The following is an 18,170-nucleotide window of genomic DNA, read 5'->3' as shown; positions in this document are numbered from 1 at the left end:
AAAATGAAAAAATCGACTAGGAGAAAAAAAAACATAACTCCCCAACTCGCTTCACTGTTTCTACGGAGCAGCAGAAGAAAAAGGAACAGGGCACCTTTCAGGCAGTCCCACAAGCTCAGGCTTCTCATTTCATGGGGAATCTGAGATGCAATTGGCCTTTTTAAAAGGATAAAACAAAGGGAATGAATTGGAAATTATTAGGAAAAAATGTACCTTCTTATATACAAAGTTCACCAAGTCATTCCCTGCATTTCTCCTTTTCACATTCTTTCTGTCATCCAGAGAGGTCCAGCTTATCATGTTCTGATGCTTAATCATCCACTGATTGTGCTCTTGATTTCTACCAGTGCAAGAGATGTAGAATCATCTAAACTGAACACAGAAACAAACTCTCTCTGTCAGCCCATCTTCATGTTCCAGATCACTTTCAAGGTGTCCATGGGGCATTTGGAATGATCAGCTCTCCACTTCTGGCTGCACACCCTGGAGATTCTTTCTCCGCATTCAGCCAGGCTTGTATTCCCGAACAATTCCTGGTACCTCATCATGTTTTCTTTGTCTAGAAGAGTAACAGTGAAAACCTTACCAATGGCACAACTCCCCAGTGCACAAGGAAAAGAAAGAACAAGTTGTCAAGTGCTTGAAATATTTGTCCTGCTTTGCTGCAAGAGTTGTGCTGCAGTCACAGTGTGGGAAGCCAAGAGAAGCTGCAGCTGGGGGCACATCTTGTGACAGGAGCTGTGCCTTGTTCTCCAGGACAGGTTTTTGGAAAGAACAGACGGGACTGTGGAGAAGATTCTGGGAAAATTGAAACAACTTTCTTATGAAATGAAAATCAAATCAAAAGAAACAACCAATATATTTTTCTCTATTTTTCTCTATTCTCTATTTTTATGTTCCCCTTTTCCATCTTGCACTTTCTCCATCCCATTCATTCCAAATGGATCTCACCTCTAAGATCTGAGACTTGGCAAGTTTTAGACACCGTAAAATACCATGAGCTATGCCCAGTTTGCCTTGCCCTGTTTTCCTTGGAAAGCAATGCTGGAGACACAAGTGCAGTGCTTGGGTCGGGTACAAATTCTGCATTCAGGGAATGTGCTCAGATGGTGCCTGACCCTCAGCAGGGACAAGGCACAGCAGCAGCCAAGGGCATTCCTGTGCCCCTGTGCAGGAGTCAAGACTCTGGCTCTTGGCTCAACACGGCAAAGTTCCCGTTTTTGGCCAGGCTCAGGGGCTGCCCGGGGAGTGCGGGGCTCGGGCCGGGGCCGAGCGGGCAACGGACAAACGGACACGGGGACAAACGGTCCCGGTGCTTCAGTTGCAGCGGCGGCAGCAGCGGCAGCAGCAGCAGCGGCGGCAGCAGCAGCAGTAGAAGCAGCGAAAGCATCAAATTTATCACTTTTCTGTCTCTCCTCTCCCTTTCCCACTGTCCCACATTCTCTGTGGGTCTCCCTTTTCCTGCGTCCCCCCCTTTTCCAGGTTCCCTCTCCCCGTACCCGCCCGGGCCATGCCCCCGGCCCGCCCCCGGACCCGCCCACGGGCCCAGGCGGGGTTGCCCCGGCCCCGGTCCCGGCCCCGGCCGTCCCGCCGTGGTCTCGCCTCCGCTGGGCTCTGGCTGTGCTGGCGCTGGCGCTGCTGGGCGGGCATCATTGCCTGGGGCTGGGGCGGAATCGCTGCCCTTTGGCTCCGCCTTGCCCGATCCCGGCCCCGGCCCCGACGCAGGCTCCGGTCCCGGCCCCAGCTCCGGTCCCGACCCCGGCCCTGCCCCCGGCTCCTCCCGGGGCCCGCGGAGGACACAGGCGGCGCGGCCGCTGCCGCCGCCTCCGCTGCGGCTTCCCCGGCCCGAGCTCCGCCGCTCAGCAGCGCGGCCGCTGGCCCCGAGCCGCCGCTGCCGCGTTCCAATGAGGGAACGCCTGCGGATGCCCGGCCCGGGGAGCTCGGGGAGCGCTCGGGGGCCGTTCCTGTCCCCGGGCCGAGCGCTGATGGCCGCGACTCGCCCCCAGGGAAGGCGCAGGAGGCCCTGCAGCAGCGCTACGAGCTGGGCCCGCTGCTGGGGCGCGGCGGCTTCGGCAGCGTCTTCGCGGCCACGCGACTCTCGGACGGCGCCCCGGTGAGCGGTGGGCAGAGGAGGAGGAGGAGGAGGGGGCGGAGGAGATGGCGGGGGCGCGGCGGGGCGGGCAGCGAGCTCAAGCCTCTGCTGCTCCTTGCTCGCAGGTGGCCATCAAATGTGTGCCGCGGGATCGCGTCCGGCTCTGGGGCGAGCTGGTGAGTGTGCGGGGCCAGCGGCAGAAGCCGGGGCGTGCCGGGCAGGGATGAGCCGGGGCCAGGCGGGGTGGGAGCCGCCGAGAGCCCTGCGGGGAGAGCGGGCGTGGGGTGAGCGAGGTGTGCAGAGCATCCCGGGCTGGCTGAGGGGTCCCAGAGCCCTGGCCCGGCCTCAGCCCCACTGACAGCACCGTGCTCCTCCCGCAGCCCGACGGCACCCGTGCTCCCATGGAGATTGTGCTGCTGGACAGGGTGTCCTCTGGCTGTGCTGCAGTCATTCAGCTGCTGGAGTGGCTTGAGCTCCCCGACAGCTTCGTGTTAGTGTTGGAGCGTCCACAGCGGTGCCAGGACCTCTCGCATTTGCTGGCGGAGCGGAGGTTCCTGCCAGAGGAGGAGGCGCGGGGGCTCTTTCGCCAGGTGCTGGAGGCCGTGCAGCACTGCAGCAGCTGCGGGGTCCTGCACAGGGACATAAAACCGGAGAACATCCTGCTCGACCTGGCCACTGGGCAGCTGAAATTGATCGACTTTGGCTGTGGCGCCTTCCTGCAAGACACAGCCTACACCCAGTTTGCAGGTGAGCCCTCGCAGGGGATGCTCCTGGCCATCTCATGGCCCGGCCTGGCTGTGGCACCGGGGATTCCCCGTGGTGCTGCCAGGATGGGATCAATGCTTGAGGCAAATTGATTTGGATGGGGGTGTGAGTGGGGCCAGCTCCCAGCCCTGCCAAGAGCCTTCAGCACCCACTGTGCCCTGGGCTGGGGCTGGGACAGCCAGCCTGACAAAAACCCCCATGGGGGTAGCAGAGGGCGGGGGTCTGACCCCATGCCCCAGAGAGTTTAGTGCGTCAGCGAGGAAGGGCTTGAACTCCTCTGCTCCCCACGTTTGCCTTGGCCTATTAACAATGTTTTGGAGGCCATGCAGGCAGGGAGGAGAGTGTGTTTTCTCTACCACGGGGTGGGTTTTATTTGCTTGTCATGGTTGGGCCTCCCCAGTGCTTCTGCTGCCCTCTTCCAGCAGCAGTGGCTTCTTTTCCAACCCTGGGTTTGTAGCCAAGTGCCAGGTGCTGGCAAGAGGGCAGTGGGTCACCCCGTGTGCTGCTGGGGCAGCCCCCACATGCCCAGGGATGCTGGGGCCAGGCTCTGGGAGCAGCAGCATCCCCCTGATGAGCTCCATCTGTGTTCCACAGGAACCCTGTCCTACAGCCCACCAGAGTGGATCCACCAGCAACGCTACCATGGCCAGGCAGCAACAATCTGGTCCCTGGGCCTCCTGCTCTACCAGCTGGTCATAGGGAAGCACCCATTCATGAGGGGCCAGCAGATCATCTGGGGGCGGATCTTGTTCCCACGACGGCTCTCCCAAGGTGAATCCTCATCTCTGGGCACAGGGGGAACACCAGGCTTGGGAGACAGCTGTGGGCTCATGAGCATCCTGCTCTGGCAGCTGCTGAGGAGGTGGCACATGTCCTGCTCTCCTGCAGACAGGGAATCCATGGGGAAGTTGAGGCCCAGCTCTGGGCACACCCAGCACGGCCTGGGCACTGGAAGGGGGCGGCAACTTCTCCAACTGACTGGTGATTCCTGGTTTCTCTCTTCAGAATGCCAAGATATTATTAAGAGGTGTTTGTCCATGCAACCCTCGGACAGGCCATCCTTAGAAGACCTTTTCCGCGATCCTTGGATGCAGGCTGTTCATCTGCCCTAGGAGATGGGAGAGATCCACATGCACAGTTGGATCCAGGGGCCTGGCAGGTAACAGCTCCACACATTTCTTGGCAATCGGTGGCAAAGCAAACCAGGCTGTTTTTGTCGTGCCTGTAGCTCTGAGCAGGGGTCATCAGAAGGGAACACACAGCTCTTGGGCTTGAGCTGAGCTGGACACCTGGTGTGGCAAGCACTGGTGGCCACCATTCCCCCTGCTTTTGCTTGTCTGCTTCACTGATGGCTGGGACCCTGGGCAGAGCACTGACAGCCTGGTCTGGCCCCTAGGCAAGGAGAAGGAGCCCCTGGAGAAGCTGTTACCAGCTGGGGCTGCTGCTGGAGACACCAAGGACAACCTCAAAGATGGCAATCTCTTCCTCCAGCTGGCCAGCTGAAGATGATGGATTTCAATTCTGGCATGTCTTCTTCAAAGACTTGCTCCACGCCCAATTTGCAGGTGAGTCCACAGCCAGGGGATGCTCCCAGATCTGGGCATGGCACAGCCTGGCCAGGCACCAAAGGTTCCCCCCTTGGCTGGGGTGGATGCAAGCAATTCTTCAGTTGGCTGCCAAGCTGCTTTTTGTCTCTGGACAGCTGCTGAGGGGCTGGGTCTGCCGTGGCTGGCTGCAGGCTGGGCACATGGCCTGCCCTCCTGCTCTGCTCCCAAAGGCAGCAGTGATGGGCAGCTTTGGGCCCAGCTCTGAGCACGGCCAGCATGGCCTGGGCACCGCGGGTGGCTGGGACAAGGGGACAGGAGCCTTCAGCTGACGGGCGGTTTCTGGTTTCTCTCCTTGCAGCCAGGCTCTGTGGATGCTGAGGCTGCTCTGGGCTCTGCCAGGGCTCTGCTGGGCTCAGCCCCAGGCACAGCTGGGCTCACCCTGCCCTCCCATTGCTCTGACAGCTTTGCATCACACGAGCGCGTTCCCAGCACACCGCCTGAGCTTTCTGCTTTTGCAGGTGAGTGAGACTCTCCTGCAGGCCAAGAGATTGCAGTTAGGGACACACATCCAATTGGCAAGGACCCAAACTCTCCACAGTCCCAGCTGAATGCCTGCATCTGCACAGGATGTTTTCTGTGTTCCACTCTTCCTTTCTTTTTGGCTGCAATTGTGCAATTGCACTTTCTTCCTCCTCTAGAAGTGCCACTGCTGTGTTCCTGAGGCAGTGCAGTCTGGAGCTGATGGATGAAGAATCGCCCCTCTGCACTTCCAAACCAGAGCAAAAAGCTGTAAGTGGGACTTTGCATCTTTAAGAAACCCCTGAATGTTTGAAAGGGAATGTGCAGCTCATTCACAGGGTGAGAAGGAAGGGCATCTTCTAAAGGATTTGGGGTTTGACAGAGTTTAGATTCCCAGTGCTGCTTGGAGCTGGCAAGGCGCAAAACACTTTCTTCTTGCTTCACTCCAATTTCACCACAATTTAAAATAACAATATTGGAATCCAACCCAAACAACTTTTTCAAAAAGGTTCCTGAGGCCGGTAAGATGCATCATGCCATCAGCACATTTACAAAGTAAATAACTGAGTTTTATGTTTCAAAAGACCAATTACACCTTAATTCAAAGTTAGAGAAGATTTTTCACTGTACGCTTGGGTTCTGTTTTTATCTTTCACATTTTATAGAAGTTTTTTTTCTTTTATTTTTCCGCATTTTTCCCCTTAAAACAGAAATCATGCTATGAAAAAGAAGTGTCCTTTGCTCCTGGTTCCTGTGTGGAGCAGCTCCCTTCCCGCTGGCTGAGCTGCTCAGGCAGAGCCCGGCAGCTCCTGGCCCTGCAAGGCTGAGGCTTTTCCCCGTTGCTGGGCACAGACTGATGGAGCAGCACTGCTGAACACGGGGACACGCAGAGGGAGCAGAGCAGCTGCCTTTGCCCACCTGAAGCTCCAAGGCCAAACTCTGAGCAGGCACGGCTGGAAGAGACTTGCAGGCTCCCTGTTGGCTCTGCTGCCCCACTTGTGCCCGGCCCAGCTCTGCGTGAGGCACAGGGAGAACAAGGGGCAGCTCCCTCCCAGCCCCAGCCCAGGGACCCCTCCAGCCCTGGGCCTTGGGGCACTGTCAGCACCTGCTGCTCCAGCCACGGCTTCTGCTGGCACTGACAGCAACAACCAAACTGGGGCTGGTCCCGAGGGAGCAGCAGCAGTGCCTGGGTCTGATCCCTCAGTGTGGGGCAGTGCTGGAAATATGATCGCAGCAGCAGCACCACCACCAGCAGCAGCACCAGCAGCACCAGCAGCACCAGCAGTAGCATCAGCAGCAGCACCACCAGCAGCAGGAGCAGCAGCAGCAGCAGCAGCAGTACCAGCACCACCACCAGCACCGGCAGCAGCACCACCACCAGCACCAGCTTCACCAGCAGCGCCAGCAGCAGCACCACCAGCAGCATGAGCAGCAGCAGCACGAGCAGCAGCACCAGGGGCAGGATCAGCACCAGCAGCACCAGCAGCACCAGCAGCACCAGCAGTACCAGCAGTACCATCAGAACCAGCTCCAGCAGCACCAGCTCCAGCAGCACCAGCAGCAGCAGCAGCACCAGCAGTACCAGCAGAACCAGCTCCAGCAGCACCAACAGCAGCAGCACCAGCACCAGCACCAAAAGCAGCACCAGCAGCAGCACGACCAGCAGCCGAAGCAGCAGCAGCAGGACCAGCAGCACCAGCACCAACAGCACCAGCAGTGCCAGCAGCAGCAGTACCAGCAGCAGTAGCATCAGCAGCAGCAGCACTACCAGCAGCAGCAGCACCAGCAGCACCAGCAGCACCAGCAGAACCAGCAGCGGCAGCAGCACCAGGGACAGGACCAGCACTAGCTTCACCAGCAGTACCACCAGCACGAGCAGCAGCAGCAGCACCAGCAGCAGCACCAGCACCAGTACCAGCAGCAGCACCACGACCACCAGCAGCAGCATCAGCAGCAGTGCCAGCAGCACCAGCACCACCACCACCACCAGTGCCAGCAGCACCAGAACCAGCATCACCAGCAGCACCACCAGCAGCACCACCAGCAGCACCACCACCAGCACCACCAGCAGCAGCAACAGCAGCAGCACCAGCAACAGTACCAGTAGTGCCAGCAGCACCAGCAGCAGTGCCAGCAGCAGCACCAGCAGCACCTGCACCAGTACCAGCAGCAGCAGCAGCACCACCAGCACCAGCAGCAGCAGCAGCAGAAGCACCAGCAGCACCAGCAGCACCAGCAGCATCACCTGCAGCACCAGGACCAGCAGCACCAGCAGTACCAGCAGAACCAGCAGCAGCACTACCACCAGTGCCAGCAGCAGCAGCACCAGCACCAGCAGTAGCACCAGGGTCAGGATCAGCACCAGCAGCACCAGCAGCAGCACCAGCCATAGCATCAGCAGCAGCACCAGGGGCTGGACCAGCACCAGCAGCAGCAGCACCAGAAGAAGCAGCATCATCAGCACCACCAGCAGCATCAGTGGCAGCAGCAACAACAGCAGCAACAACAGCAGCACCACCAACAGCACCACCAACACCAAGAGCAGCACCAGCAGCAGCACCAGAAGCAGGACCAGCAGCACCAGCAGCACCAGTACCAGCAGCACCAGCAGCAGCACCACTACCACCAGCACCAGCAGTGCTAGCAGCAGCACCAGCAGCAGCACCAGCAGCAACAGAACCGCCAGCACCAGCAGTAGCACCAGGGGCAGGAGCAGCAGCAGCACCAACAGCAGCACCAGCACCAGCAGCACCAGCATCACCACCAGCAACATCAGTGGCAGCACCAGCAGTGCCAGCACCAGCAGCAGCAGCAGCACCAGTAACAGCAGCACGAGCAGTGCCAGCACCAGCAGCACCAGCACAGCAGCAGCAGCAGCACCTGCAGCACCAGCATCACCACCAGCAGCATCAGTGGCAGCACCAGCACCAGCAGCACAGCAGCACCAGCAGAACCAGCAGCAGCACTGCCACCAGTGCGAGCAGCAGCAGCACCAGCACCACCAGCGCCAGCAGTAGCACCAGGGGCAGGATCAGCACCAGCAGCACCAGCAGCAGCACCAGCCATAGCATCAGCAGCAGCACCAGGGGCTGGACAAGCACCAGCAGCAGCAGCACCAGAAGAAGCAGCACCAGCAGCACCACTAGCAGCATCAGTGGCAGCACCAGCAGTACCAGCACCAGCAGAAGCAGCAGCAGCAGCAGTGGCAGCACCAGCAGTACCAGCAGCAGCAGAGGCAGCAGCACCAGTAGCACCATCGTCACCAGCACCAACACCAGCACAAGCAGCACCAGTAGTGCCAGCAGCAGCATCAGCAGCACCAGCAGCAGGACCAGCAGTGCCAGCAGCACCACCACCAGCACCAGCATCACCACCAGCACGAGCAGCAGCAGCACCAGCACCAGAAGCAGGACCAGCACCAGCAGCAGCACCAGCACCAGCACCACCACCAGCACCATCATCAGCAGTGCCAGCACCCGCAGCAGTACCAACAGCAGCACATGGAGCTGACTTTCAGTGCAGCCTCTGCCATGCTTCCCTCCCTGTGCAGCAGTGTCACAGCAGCCTGAGGCACCTGGGCTCCTGCATGTTACGCCAGGAACAGAGCTGGGGACTCCCTCTCCATGTGGAGCTTCCAGATGGAAAAGGCTGCTGTGACCAGGCAGCTCCAAGGGCACAGAAAGGAGGGGCTCGACCCCTTGATCTGTGCCACTCCCACAGTCCTGGGCAGCAGCCACAGAGCCCTGGGGGAGCAGAGGGCACAGCAAGAGGGACAAAAGCAGTCAAGGTCAGAGACTGGGAAGAGCCAGACCTGGGAGCAGGAACAGCTGCTTCATTGAACTCCTGGAGAAAGCTCTTGGCTGGTTCAAAGCCCTGAAAGGTGTGAAGGGCAGAGAAGAGGCCACACCAAACAATGCTCCTGTTTTCACACCTCCCCTCTCTGTGTCCCAGAAGGAATTGGATGAACTGTATTCTTCTCTCTGAGTCGTCTCGTTCAGCGTGAGCAGCTCAGCACCAGGAGCTGAAGGAGCTGAAGCCTCAGGCCACAAGAGCTGAGCAAGAGGGGGCTTTTGGGCCAAAGTAATGCTGCTAAGTAATGGACCTAGCTGAATGCAGCAGATAGAATCCTGCAATTATAGAATCCATTTTGCTGGAAAAGGCCTCTGAGCTCATCCAGTCCAGCCAGTCACCCAGCAGTGTCAAGCCCAGCACTAAACCTCGTCCCTGAAGTGCCAAGGTCTGAACAACAGGCCCTGAGTGAGGCCTGAACAACAGGCCCTGAGCCAAAGGTGACCTCTGGATGAACCTTCCAACCAGAGGTTATCTGTCTGTCTGCTCATTACTGAAATATGCATGGTCATTAGCACTGTGATAGATGGATCCACTCATCAATGAAACATGGATTGACCTTTCTGTGTTTAGAAGCCAGACAAGGCCATTCAATCTGACATCTGGCCTTGTTTGGGGTGTATGGACAGAGTCAACTCCCTTGGTTCCTCCTTGAGGCCTGGCCAGGCTTTGGTAGGGACGCAAGAGGAGGATGAAACCAGATGTTCCCACAGCAGAAGTGCTGTCAGTTTGTTCATTCAGCACTATCAAACCTGGGCCCTCTCTCACAGCCGGGGTTGAGCCTCACCTGTGGCTGGAGGCACCTGCAGGATTTCCCAGTGTCCAGGAGTGGCTCTCCAGTCCTTGGCTGTGACAGCTTCCCCAGCTGATGGGTGGATCTGGGGATGGCAAAGTCTGAGGGGAACTGGATCTTTGTTAATGCCTGCAGGCAATCTTTGGCAGTGATGATTGGGTGCATTGCAGAGCTGCTCCTTTTGTGATCCTTTGCTGCTTGGAGCTGCAGTAAGTGACACTGATTCCTTCAGGTGGTGTTGGTGCCTTTGGTGCTGACCCTGCCCACTGGTGAAACCAAATTGGCAAAGTCTGGCCAGATCACAACAAAATATCACTTTTTAAATGTAAATGTAAGGAATCAGTCCCATCTCAAATTCCCAGAAGGGAAGCCCTCCCCAGAGTTCACTGGCTCTGGAGTGGGGCTGAGGTGGGAGCACCGTGCGAGCAGTGGGGCAGTCGGTTAAAAGAGGCTGAACCACAGGATGTCTTAAAATGCATCCAAACATTGCATATGGAAAAAGGAAAAGAACTTGTGGGTTTGGGAAGACAAGGATGGATTTTCTTAACAGCACCAACGGAAGGAACAGTTGTTTTTTTGGAATGCTCCCACATGAAGGTACAGAAAAAGGTTTTAGTCTTGAGCTCAGGTTTGTTTGTGCAAGTAACATAATAACAATAACAATAACAACACAATAATATATATTTATATATATAACCAAAACTCAATAATGTGAAATAATGCTGAAAATACCAATTTGTGAGCTTTAGCTGCTCACTGTAACACTAAATACCCTACAAAAAAGAACTGGCAAAGACCCAAATGTCAATGGTAAACTTTTGTGAATTGTATACAAGGAATAAAGGAGGAAGGGATAAAACTGGCTATTTTTATAGGGTTTGTTGATACTATGATGCAGAATGCTTTGTCTGTTCCTGTGAAAAGCACACTGATTAAGACTGCTGGGTTTTTCATGTACCAGACTCTCTACAAGCTGCAGGACTGGTTGAACAGGTGAAGGAATTGTTAAAAGAGCAGTTGATAAAATGAGGAGATGGGAACCTGTCCTGGTGGAGAACCCATCTCCCAGATGTGTTCCATGCCCTTAACAATGGGCCCACTGGGGAAATGGAAACCCCTGGGTGTGCAGGGCTGCACCCAATTTGCAAACACAACCATGGACAGTGAGACTTGGACTGCCTGGGAAATTGTTCTGGGTGTGATGGCCCCTGACAGGGCCACCCCAGAGGCTGCAGGCTGGACCTTCATGCACTGGAATTAATTAGGAAAAAGCCAAAGCAAATGAAAGTTAACAATACAAGAACAGGAATTCAGATTCCTCCAGGACGCTTTGGTTTGGTAACTGCTCACTTGAGCTTGGCCTTGCAAAGTGTTGATGTCATGGGAGGAGGAATTGATGCAGATTATGAAGGAGAAATTAAAGAAATTCTGTTAAAAATGAATGAACAAGATTGGATTATTCAACCCCATGACAGGTTATCACAAATACTGATGTTGCAGTTTAAAAACGATTGTGAAAGAAGGAGATCCACCTCCAATCAGCACTGTTTGTGGAGATAAAAGGTTTGGATGCAGCAGTCCTAATAATGGAGCCAGAGTGTGGGTCCAGAGGCCAAATGGCCCTCCAGAGGCAGATGAAGGAACAGCTCTGGGGAAAGACAACACTGTTTGAATCCTGAAACCTGAGCATGAAGAATGGGAATATATCCCTGCAGCCAAGTGTTCTCTGCCAGAAAAAGTCAATATTGTTTTACAGATGCTGCCAGAGCAAATCTCCCTGTTTGCCCCAACGACCCCTTTGGAAAATGCTCTGATCCACAGGGCTCCATGTGAAGGCTGATGTGACACTGAGGGACTTGCACACCAATTCCAGCCAGGAGCTGGAAATTGGGATCCTCTCCCCTTCGGCTGGAGAAGTGCCAGGTCCCAGTCCCTGACGGGCACCCAGGCTCCTGGCTGGAATTGGTGTGGAAGTCCCTCAGTGTCACATCAGCCTTCACATGGAGCCCCGTGGATCAGAGCATTTTCCAAAGGGGTCGTTGGGGCAAACAGGGTAATTTGCTCTGGCAGCATCTGTAAAACAATATCCCATAACATCAGCTTGTTGTGTCAGAGAACGCTTGGCTGCAGGGACATATTCCCATTGTTCCTGCCCAGGTCTCAGGATTCAAACAGTGTTGTCTTTCCCCAGAGCTGTTCCTTCAGCTGCCTCTGGAGGCCCATTTGGCCTCTGGACCAATTATTAGGACTGCTGCATCCAAACTCTTGATCTCCATGAACAGAGGTGATTGGAGGTGGATCTCCTTCTTTCACAATTGTTTTTAAAACTGCAGTATTAATAACTGTAATACCCTGCCATGGGGTTGGAAAACAAAATCTTGTTCATTATTGTTTAACAGACTTACTTCAATTTCTCCTTGATAATCTGCATCAATTCCTCCTCCCATGACATCAACACTTTGCAAGGCCAAGCTCAAGTGAGCAGTTACCAAACCAAAGCATCCTGGAGGAATCTGAATTCCTGTTCTTGTATTGTTAACTTTCATTTGCTTTGGCTTTTTCCTAATTAATTCCAGTGCAGGAAGGTCCAGCCCTGCAGCCTCTGGGGTGGCCCTGTCAGGGGCCATCACACCCAGAACAATTTCCCAGGCAGTCCAAGTCTCACTGTCCATGGTTGTGTTTGCAAATTGGGTGCAGCCCTGCACACCCAGGGGTTTCCATTTCCCCAGTGGGCCCATTGTTAAGGGCATGGAACACATCTGGGAGATGGGTTCTCCACCAGGACAGGTTCCCATCTCCTCATTTTATCAACTGCTCTTTTAACAACTCCGTCACCTGTTCAACCAATCCTGCAGCTTGTAGAGAGTCTGGTACATGAAAAACCCAGCAGTCTTAATCACTGTGTTTTTCACAGGAACAGACAAAGCATTCTGCATCATAGTATCACCAAACCCTATAAAAACAGCCAATTTCACCCCTTCCTCCTTTATTCCATGTATACAATTCACAAAAGTTTACCATTGACATTTGGGTCTTTGCCAGTCCTTTTTTGTAGGGTGCTTAGTGTTACAGTGAGCAGCCAAAGCTCACAAATCAGTACTGTCAACATTATTTCAAATTATCAATTTTTAATTATGTATATAAATATATATTATTGTGTTATATTATTATTATTATTATCATTATCATTATCATTATCATTATCATTATCATTATCATTATCAATCATCATTATCATCATTATTATAATCATTATCATCATTGTTCTTGTTGTTTCACTTGCACAAACAAATCTGAGCTCAAGACTATAACCTTCTTCTGTCACTCCACATGGGAGTGTTCCAAAAACAATTGTTCCTTCTGTTGGTGCTTTTTCCTATTTGCTGTTAACAAAATCCATCCTACTCTTCCCAAACCCCCAAATTCTTTTCCTTTTTCCACATGCAATTTTTGGATTCATTTTAAGGCTGATTTACTAAAATATGGATATGATCTGGTATCAATATCCAACTGAGACAGACAAAGACTCTTTAACTGTTTTAGGATTAAAAAGTGTATGTTTATTCACAGCACTGGGCTGATGTGTCAGGTCACCCCTTAATACACACGGCCCCAAGCACAGGTGAATACAGGCTTTTTATTTACAGAAGTATTGAATACAAATACATATTCATGACCCAGTTCCCACCAACTTTTCACTTCCTATGCTACTTAGGAAAAAAAGCAGTTAAGCATGATCCTTGAAATGGGTCGGTGGTCTTTTTCTGAGGAGGGGTCACAGAAGGGAGGAAGGGATATGGCTCTTCCTCGTTCTGCCCTTTCAACCTTTTCAATGCAAAGTGACAAATGGACCCTTGGCTGGGCTCCTTGTTTCATATCTTCAATGAGTTTCTGATTTGCAACTGTCTTGAAGTTCTTTACCAGATACTTTATTTCTCACTCTAAGCCCAACTGAACAAGCATAAAGTTGACAATTAGTTATTAGCCAATGCTTAACCTCTATTTTAGCAAGGCCTCTTGTGGATGCTAACTGTGAAACAGAGAGCATGGTGCCTGTGGAAATTGCAGGCCACATAGCTTTCTCAGTCTTGCCTGAGAAAGTGGCCTGGGAAATCATGAGGAGGAATTAAAACAATCCTCAGAGACAGAAAACAGCCTTGCAGGTGCTGTTTGTCTGTTCCTTGTTTTCTTGCAAGAGAAGGTCGAGGGGTGGTGTACCCCACTGACCAATGATAGTGATGTGTTAGTTTACTAACCAATAAGAGTTTCTTTTCTGTACTTTTCACGTATCGGTCTATAAAAAAGACCTGAGGTAATAAACCAGAGAGAAATTCTCCTGATCGACTCCCAAGAGAGTCTGTGTCATTCTTCTCGCCGTTCCTAATAGAGCGACATCCTCTCTATCTACCTTTAATTTTAGCAAGGTCCATCTATTGATTTTAATTAGAGTTAGCAAGGCTTCTTTTTAATTAAGGCCTCAGCTTCTCTAGAATCTTAAATTCTTCAAAGTTTGTGTCTCACCATGCCCCTCTGCTTTTTGTGTGTTTTGTTGTAAAAAGGCAGAATTGGCAGGATTCAGTTCTGAGGCCGATTCTGCAGCTGCTGCCTTGTGGGGCTGGTGCTGTCCCTATGCAGGCCCAGGTATTTCTCATGCAGCTTCCTCTGTGGGGGCTGTAGGAAAACTTGAGGGGAAAGTATTTTATTATCTTTCCTTGGTTAATTTGTTAGTCACCTCCCTCCGCCTTAGATGGACTTGATGCGAAAAATTGGGACAGGGAGCAATTGGTTACTAAAACAAAAAATGTGATTGGCTTTAGGCAGTGGCATTGCTTGCCACTGAACTGGATCATGTTTAAAAGGAAAATGACTGGAACAAAAGGAAGGAAAATGGTACAACAACATTTGACATGGACATTCCTCCCACAGGGATATCCGGCGTCACTGGTTTTGTTTGGGCAAGCTTTGCAGAAAATATTAAGAGAGTTTACTCCAGCCTCAGGAGTTAGGATGTTGCAGGATGTGGATGATTTGCTTTTGTCAGGGGGACAAAAGGTGGTTGAAGAGGCTACTGTAAAGCTGCTTAATTTTCTTGCTAAAAAGACTTAAGGTGTCTGAAAAGGAGGCCAGTTGGTAGGAAAAAAAATAATAATAAAAAGGTCATATATAGAGCTGTCCTGGGGTGACTTTATGATCCTGGTATCCCCAATCGTCTGGTTTATGTTATATATTAAGTTGTGCACCTTTAAGACTGGCTCTGAGAGCGAAGGGGGCGGAAGAAGAAGTGCGCAATTTGTGTTGAAAGAAAACATCACTCCCCCACATCCCGCTCCTGGACTGTGGTGTCTGCAGCACGGACACACTGCAGGACACAGCTTCTCTCTGGCTTTTAGTTAGTTTTAGCTAGCTGAGGCAGAGGAGTTCCCTGGACCTTTGTTTTTTCCCTTTTTACCTGCATCTGTGCAAGCCTGCTCTGGACCGAACACGCAGCCAAACCCCGGGAGCTCACGCCTGTGGCCCACCGGGGCCTGGGCCTCGGCACTTTCCAGCGCCGAAAGGACTGATAAGAACCTGAGCGAGCCGAGCTACAGCACATGAAAAGGATTTTCTTCCTAGATTTGCCATCCCATTCAACAGCAAGAGGTTTTCTTATTTAATATTATTCAATTTCTGTTAAATAAACAGCTTTTCCCACTTCTCTCCAAGGAAATTCTTTTCCTTTCCCAGAACAGTTGGGGGGGGAGGGGTCATTTCCCTGGGGAAACCCCCACTTGGAGTTTTCCTCCTAAATTTGCCTTAAAGAAGGACAAAAGGCCAACAAAACTCCACAAAAATGCCACAAAATTCCTTAAATCTTCTCAAAACCCTACCAAATTCCAAAAACATCCCACAAAATCTCCTCCAATTTCCACAAAATTGCAGAAAAATACCACAAGATTGAAGAAAAATCCCACAAAATACCCTAAATCTTTTCAAAACGCTACGAAATTCCAGAAACATCCCACAAAATCTCCTCCAATTTCCAGAAAATCTAAGAAAAATCTCTCAAAATTCTTCAAGTCTCCCCAAAATCCCACAGAATGCCAAAACATTCCACAACATGCCAAAAAAATTCCACAAAATTCAAGAAATGTCACACAAAATTCAAGAAAAATCCCACAAAATTCCAGAAATATCCCACTAAATTCCTGAAAAATCCCACATAATTCCCTAAATCTTCTCAAAACGCTACCAAATTCCAGAAACATCCCACAAAATTTTCTCCAATTTCCTACAAAATTCCAGAAAAATCCCACAATATCTCTGCCAATTTTGACAATATTCCAGAAAAACCTCACAAAATCCTTGGAAAACCTCACAAAATTCAAGAAAAATCCCATAAAATTCCAGAAACATCCCAAAAAATCTCAATATCCCACTAATATTCAAAAAAATCCCACAAAATTCCCTAAATCTCCTCAAAATATTTCCAAATTCCAGAAAAATCCCACTTAATTCCAGAGAAATCCCACAAAATCTCATCAATATCCTGGTAAATTGCAGAAAAATCACAAAAAATTTCCTAAATCTCCTCAAAACCCTACCAAATTCCAGAAACATCCCACAAAATTCCAGAAAAATCCCACAAAATTGCCTGAATATCCCATAAAATTCAAGAACAATCCTTCAAAATTCCAGAAAAGTCCCACAAAATTTCCGAAAAATCCCACGAAAATAATTTTAAAAAATCCTACAAAATTTTAGGCGATTCTAGAACATTTACAAAAATCCCACAAAATTCAAGAAACATCCCACAAAATTATTTTCATTTGTTCAAAGTCTCACATACTTCCACAAAAATCCCACAAAATTGAAAAAAAATCCCACAAAGTTCCCTAAATCTTCTCAAAATGCTACCAAATTCCAGAAATATTCCACAATATCTCCACAAATTTCCACAAAATCTAAGGAAAATCCCTTAGAATTCTTCAAGTCTCCTCAAAATCCCACAAAATTCCATGAGAATCCCACAAAATTCCAGAAAAATCCCACAAAATTCCAGAAAAATCCCACAAAATTCCAGAAAAATCCCACAAAATTCCAGTAAAATCTGATGAAATTGTTAGCGTTCGGGAACGCACATAATCACAAATGATTGTATGCGGGGGCTTTATTAAGAGATCTGGGTGTCAGGGGTTCACATACCCAAATCTGACCCATCTTGGTTTTGAGTTGAACATGTTTTATACTCTGTTATTATATAACTTATATATTAATTATTAAACTTACATTGTTCTATTGTATGCATTGTTTTTACCCAAGCATGGATTTCTCCTGATCCCCCCCAGCCCCCTAACATTGTTCCTCATGTTCTTTAAACAATAATTATAGCTAATCACATCTAACAATTGTATCATGATCATCTACTGATTACACAGGTGCAGTTTTGACCTGATTTTTAGCAAGTACAAGGCCTAACATTTCCCAGGGCCAACTTTTCCCAGGCTTGGCAAACCTAACTTTCTAAGTCCCTGGATTTTCTAAGATTTTGAGACCTTTTACTATCATTACATATTTGTATTATATATTTGATATTACATATCTAAATGAAAGCATTTTCACTTCACTATAAGTGCAAATGTTTTCACTTGATACAGTTCTTTGTTTCTGAGTTTATACTTGATGTTCTTTGAATCCTTGATTGATGTAAACCTCATCCAGGTGAGCTGTCCTGGATGCTGTCAGGAACTGGAGAACCAGAAGATGGTGGATCTCACATCAGTGCCTTTATTATTTTCTGGTTCCAGGACATTTTCTTCTGTATTTCTACCTTGAAGATGCTGCAAACTAACCAAATTGCTAAGAATACAATTAGTAAGATTATGGCACTCTCAATGATAGATTTACTCCACGACCTCACATTCCACCCTAACCCTTTGAAGATTCTTCCTAACCAATTGTAGTCAAATCCTTTTGCTCTTCCTGTGCTCCATGCTCTATTTGTTGCAACTGATTGATGTCATATTCTACATCTGCAGTTACATTTGGGATGTGGATGCAGCAATGATCAATCCATCCCTTTAAAAAACCCACACACTCCATGCTCTTTCAGGAGTAGTAAATTGTAATTGTATGTTTAGTTCTTTAAATCTTTCTCAGGTCACTCTTGCTAATTTATCTACCTGACCTGTAAGTTTGTACAACATTTCTTTATTCTGATAGTTTGCTATAGGACCGAGCAAAGACTCTAGGGCCCACCCAAATTTCGCTCTACTAAAGGGTTCTTACCAAGTGTCATCTTGATTCTATTCCTATCTTAATCCTTCCTAGCTCTGCCTGTGTCTAGCCACTGAGTTGATTTTGCCATTGTTAGCATCCATACCAAGATTAATTTTTGTTTTAGCAGTTTCACCAATGTTTCTGCACCCCAATGGCATTTGTTATGTTTCATTTGTAGAACTTCTCTCATTGTCAAGGGGGTTAACACTATTTGTGCAGTTACATACCACTCTTCTGAATTATTTTGTGCATTTAGCAAATGTCCCAATTTCTCATCTTTTACTGAATATTTTGGTTTTGGAGGCAAATTACATTGAGATACATTAACTTTTAAAGGTATCAATGCCAT

At 50.2% G+C, this 18,170-nt stretch overlaps 3 protein-coding genes across 4 annotated transcripts in view; 2 read left to right on the top strand and 1 right to left on the bottom strand.

The window, feature by feature from the left end:
- Positions 1-18,170, bottom strand: part of LOC147646911 (uncharacterized) — a 117,674-nt gene that overhangs the window by 89,188 nt on the left and 10,316 nt on the right. The window lies entirely within an intron of this gene.
- Positions 1,511-4,014, top strand: LOC147646913 (serine/threonine-protein kinase pim-1-like). Its single transcript, XM_086872704.1, has 6 exons — positions 1,511-1,595; positions 2,007-2,113; positions 2,218-2,268; positions 2,473-2,839; positions 3,452-3,628; positions 3,863-4,014. The coding sequence occupies exons 1-6, from the start codon at positions 1,511-1,513 to the stop codon at positions 3,967-3,969; spliced, it is 894 nt and encodes a 297-aa protein (XP_086728830.1). The 3' UTR covers positions 3,970-4,014.
- Positions 4,363-10,323, top strand: LOC147646912 (uncharacterized). The gene is made up of 3 exons (XM_086872703.1): positions 4,363-4,422; positions 6,138-8,125; positions 8,172-10,323. The coding sequence occupies exons 1-2, from the start codon at positions 4,363-4,365 to the stop codon at positions 7,938-7,940; spliced, it is 1,863 nt and encodes a 620-aa protein (XP_086728829.1). The 3' UTR covers positions 7,941-8,125; positions 8,172-10,323.

The sequence above is a fragment of the Cyanistes caeruleus genome, unplaced genomic scaffold (genome assembly GCF_971803275.1).
Source record: "Cyanistes caeruleus unplaced genomic scaffold, bCyaCae1.hap1.1 HAP1_SCAFFOLD_76, whole genome shotgun sequence".
NCBI classification, from domain to species: domain Eukaryota; kingdom Metazoa; phylum Chordata; class Aves; order Passeriformes; family Paridae; genus Cyanistes; species Cyanistes caeruleus.
The sequence above is the reverse complement of the archived record's forward strand: the minus strand, read 5'-3'. Positions and strand labels throughout refer to the sequence as shown.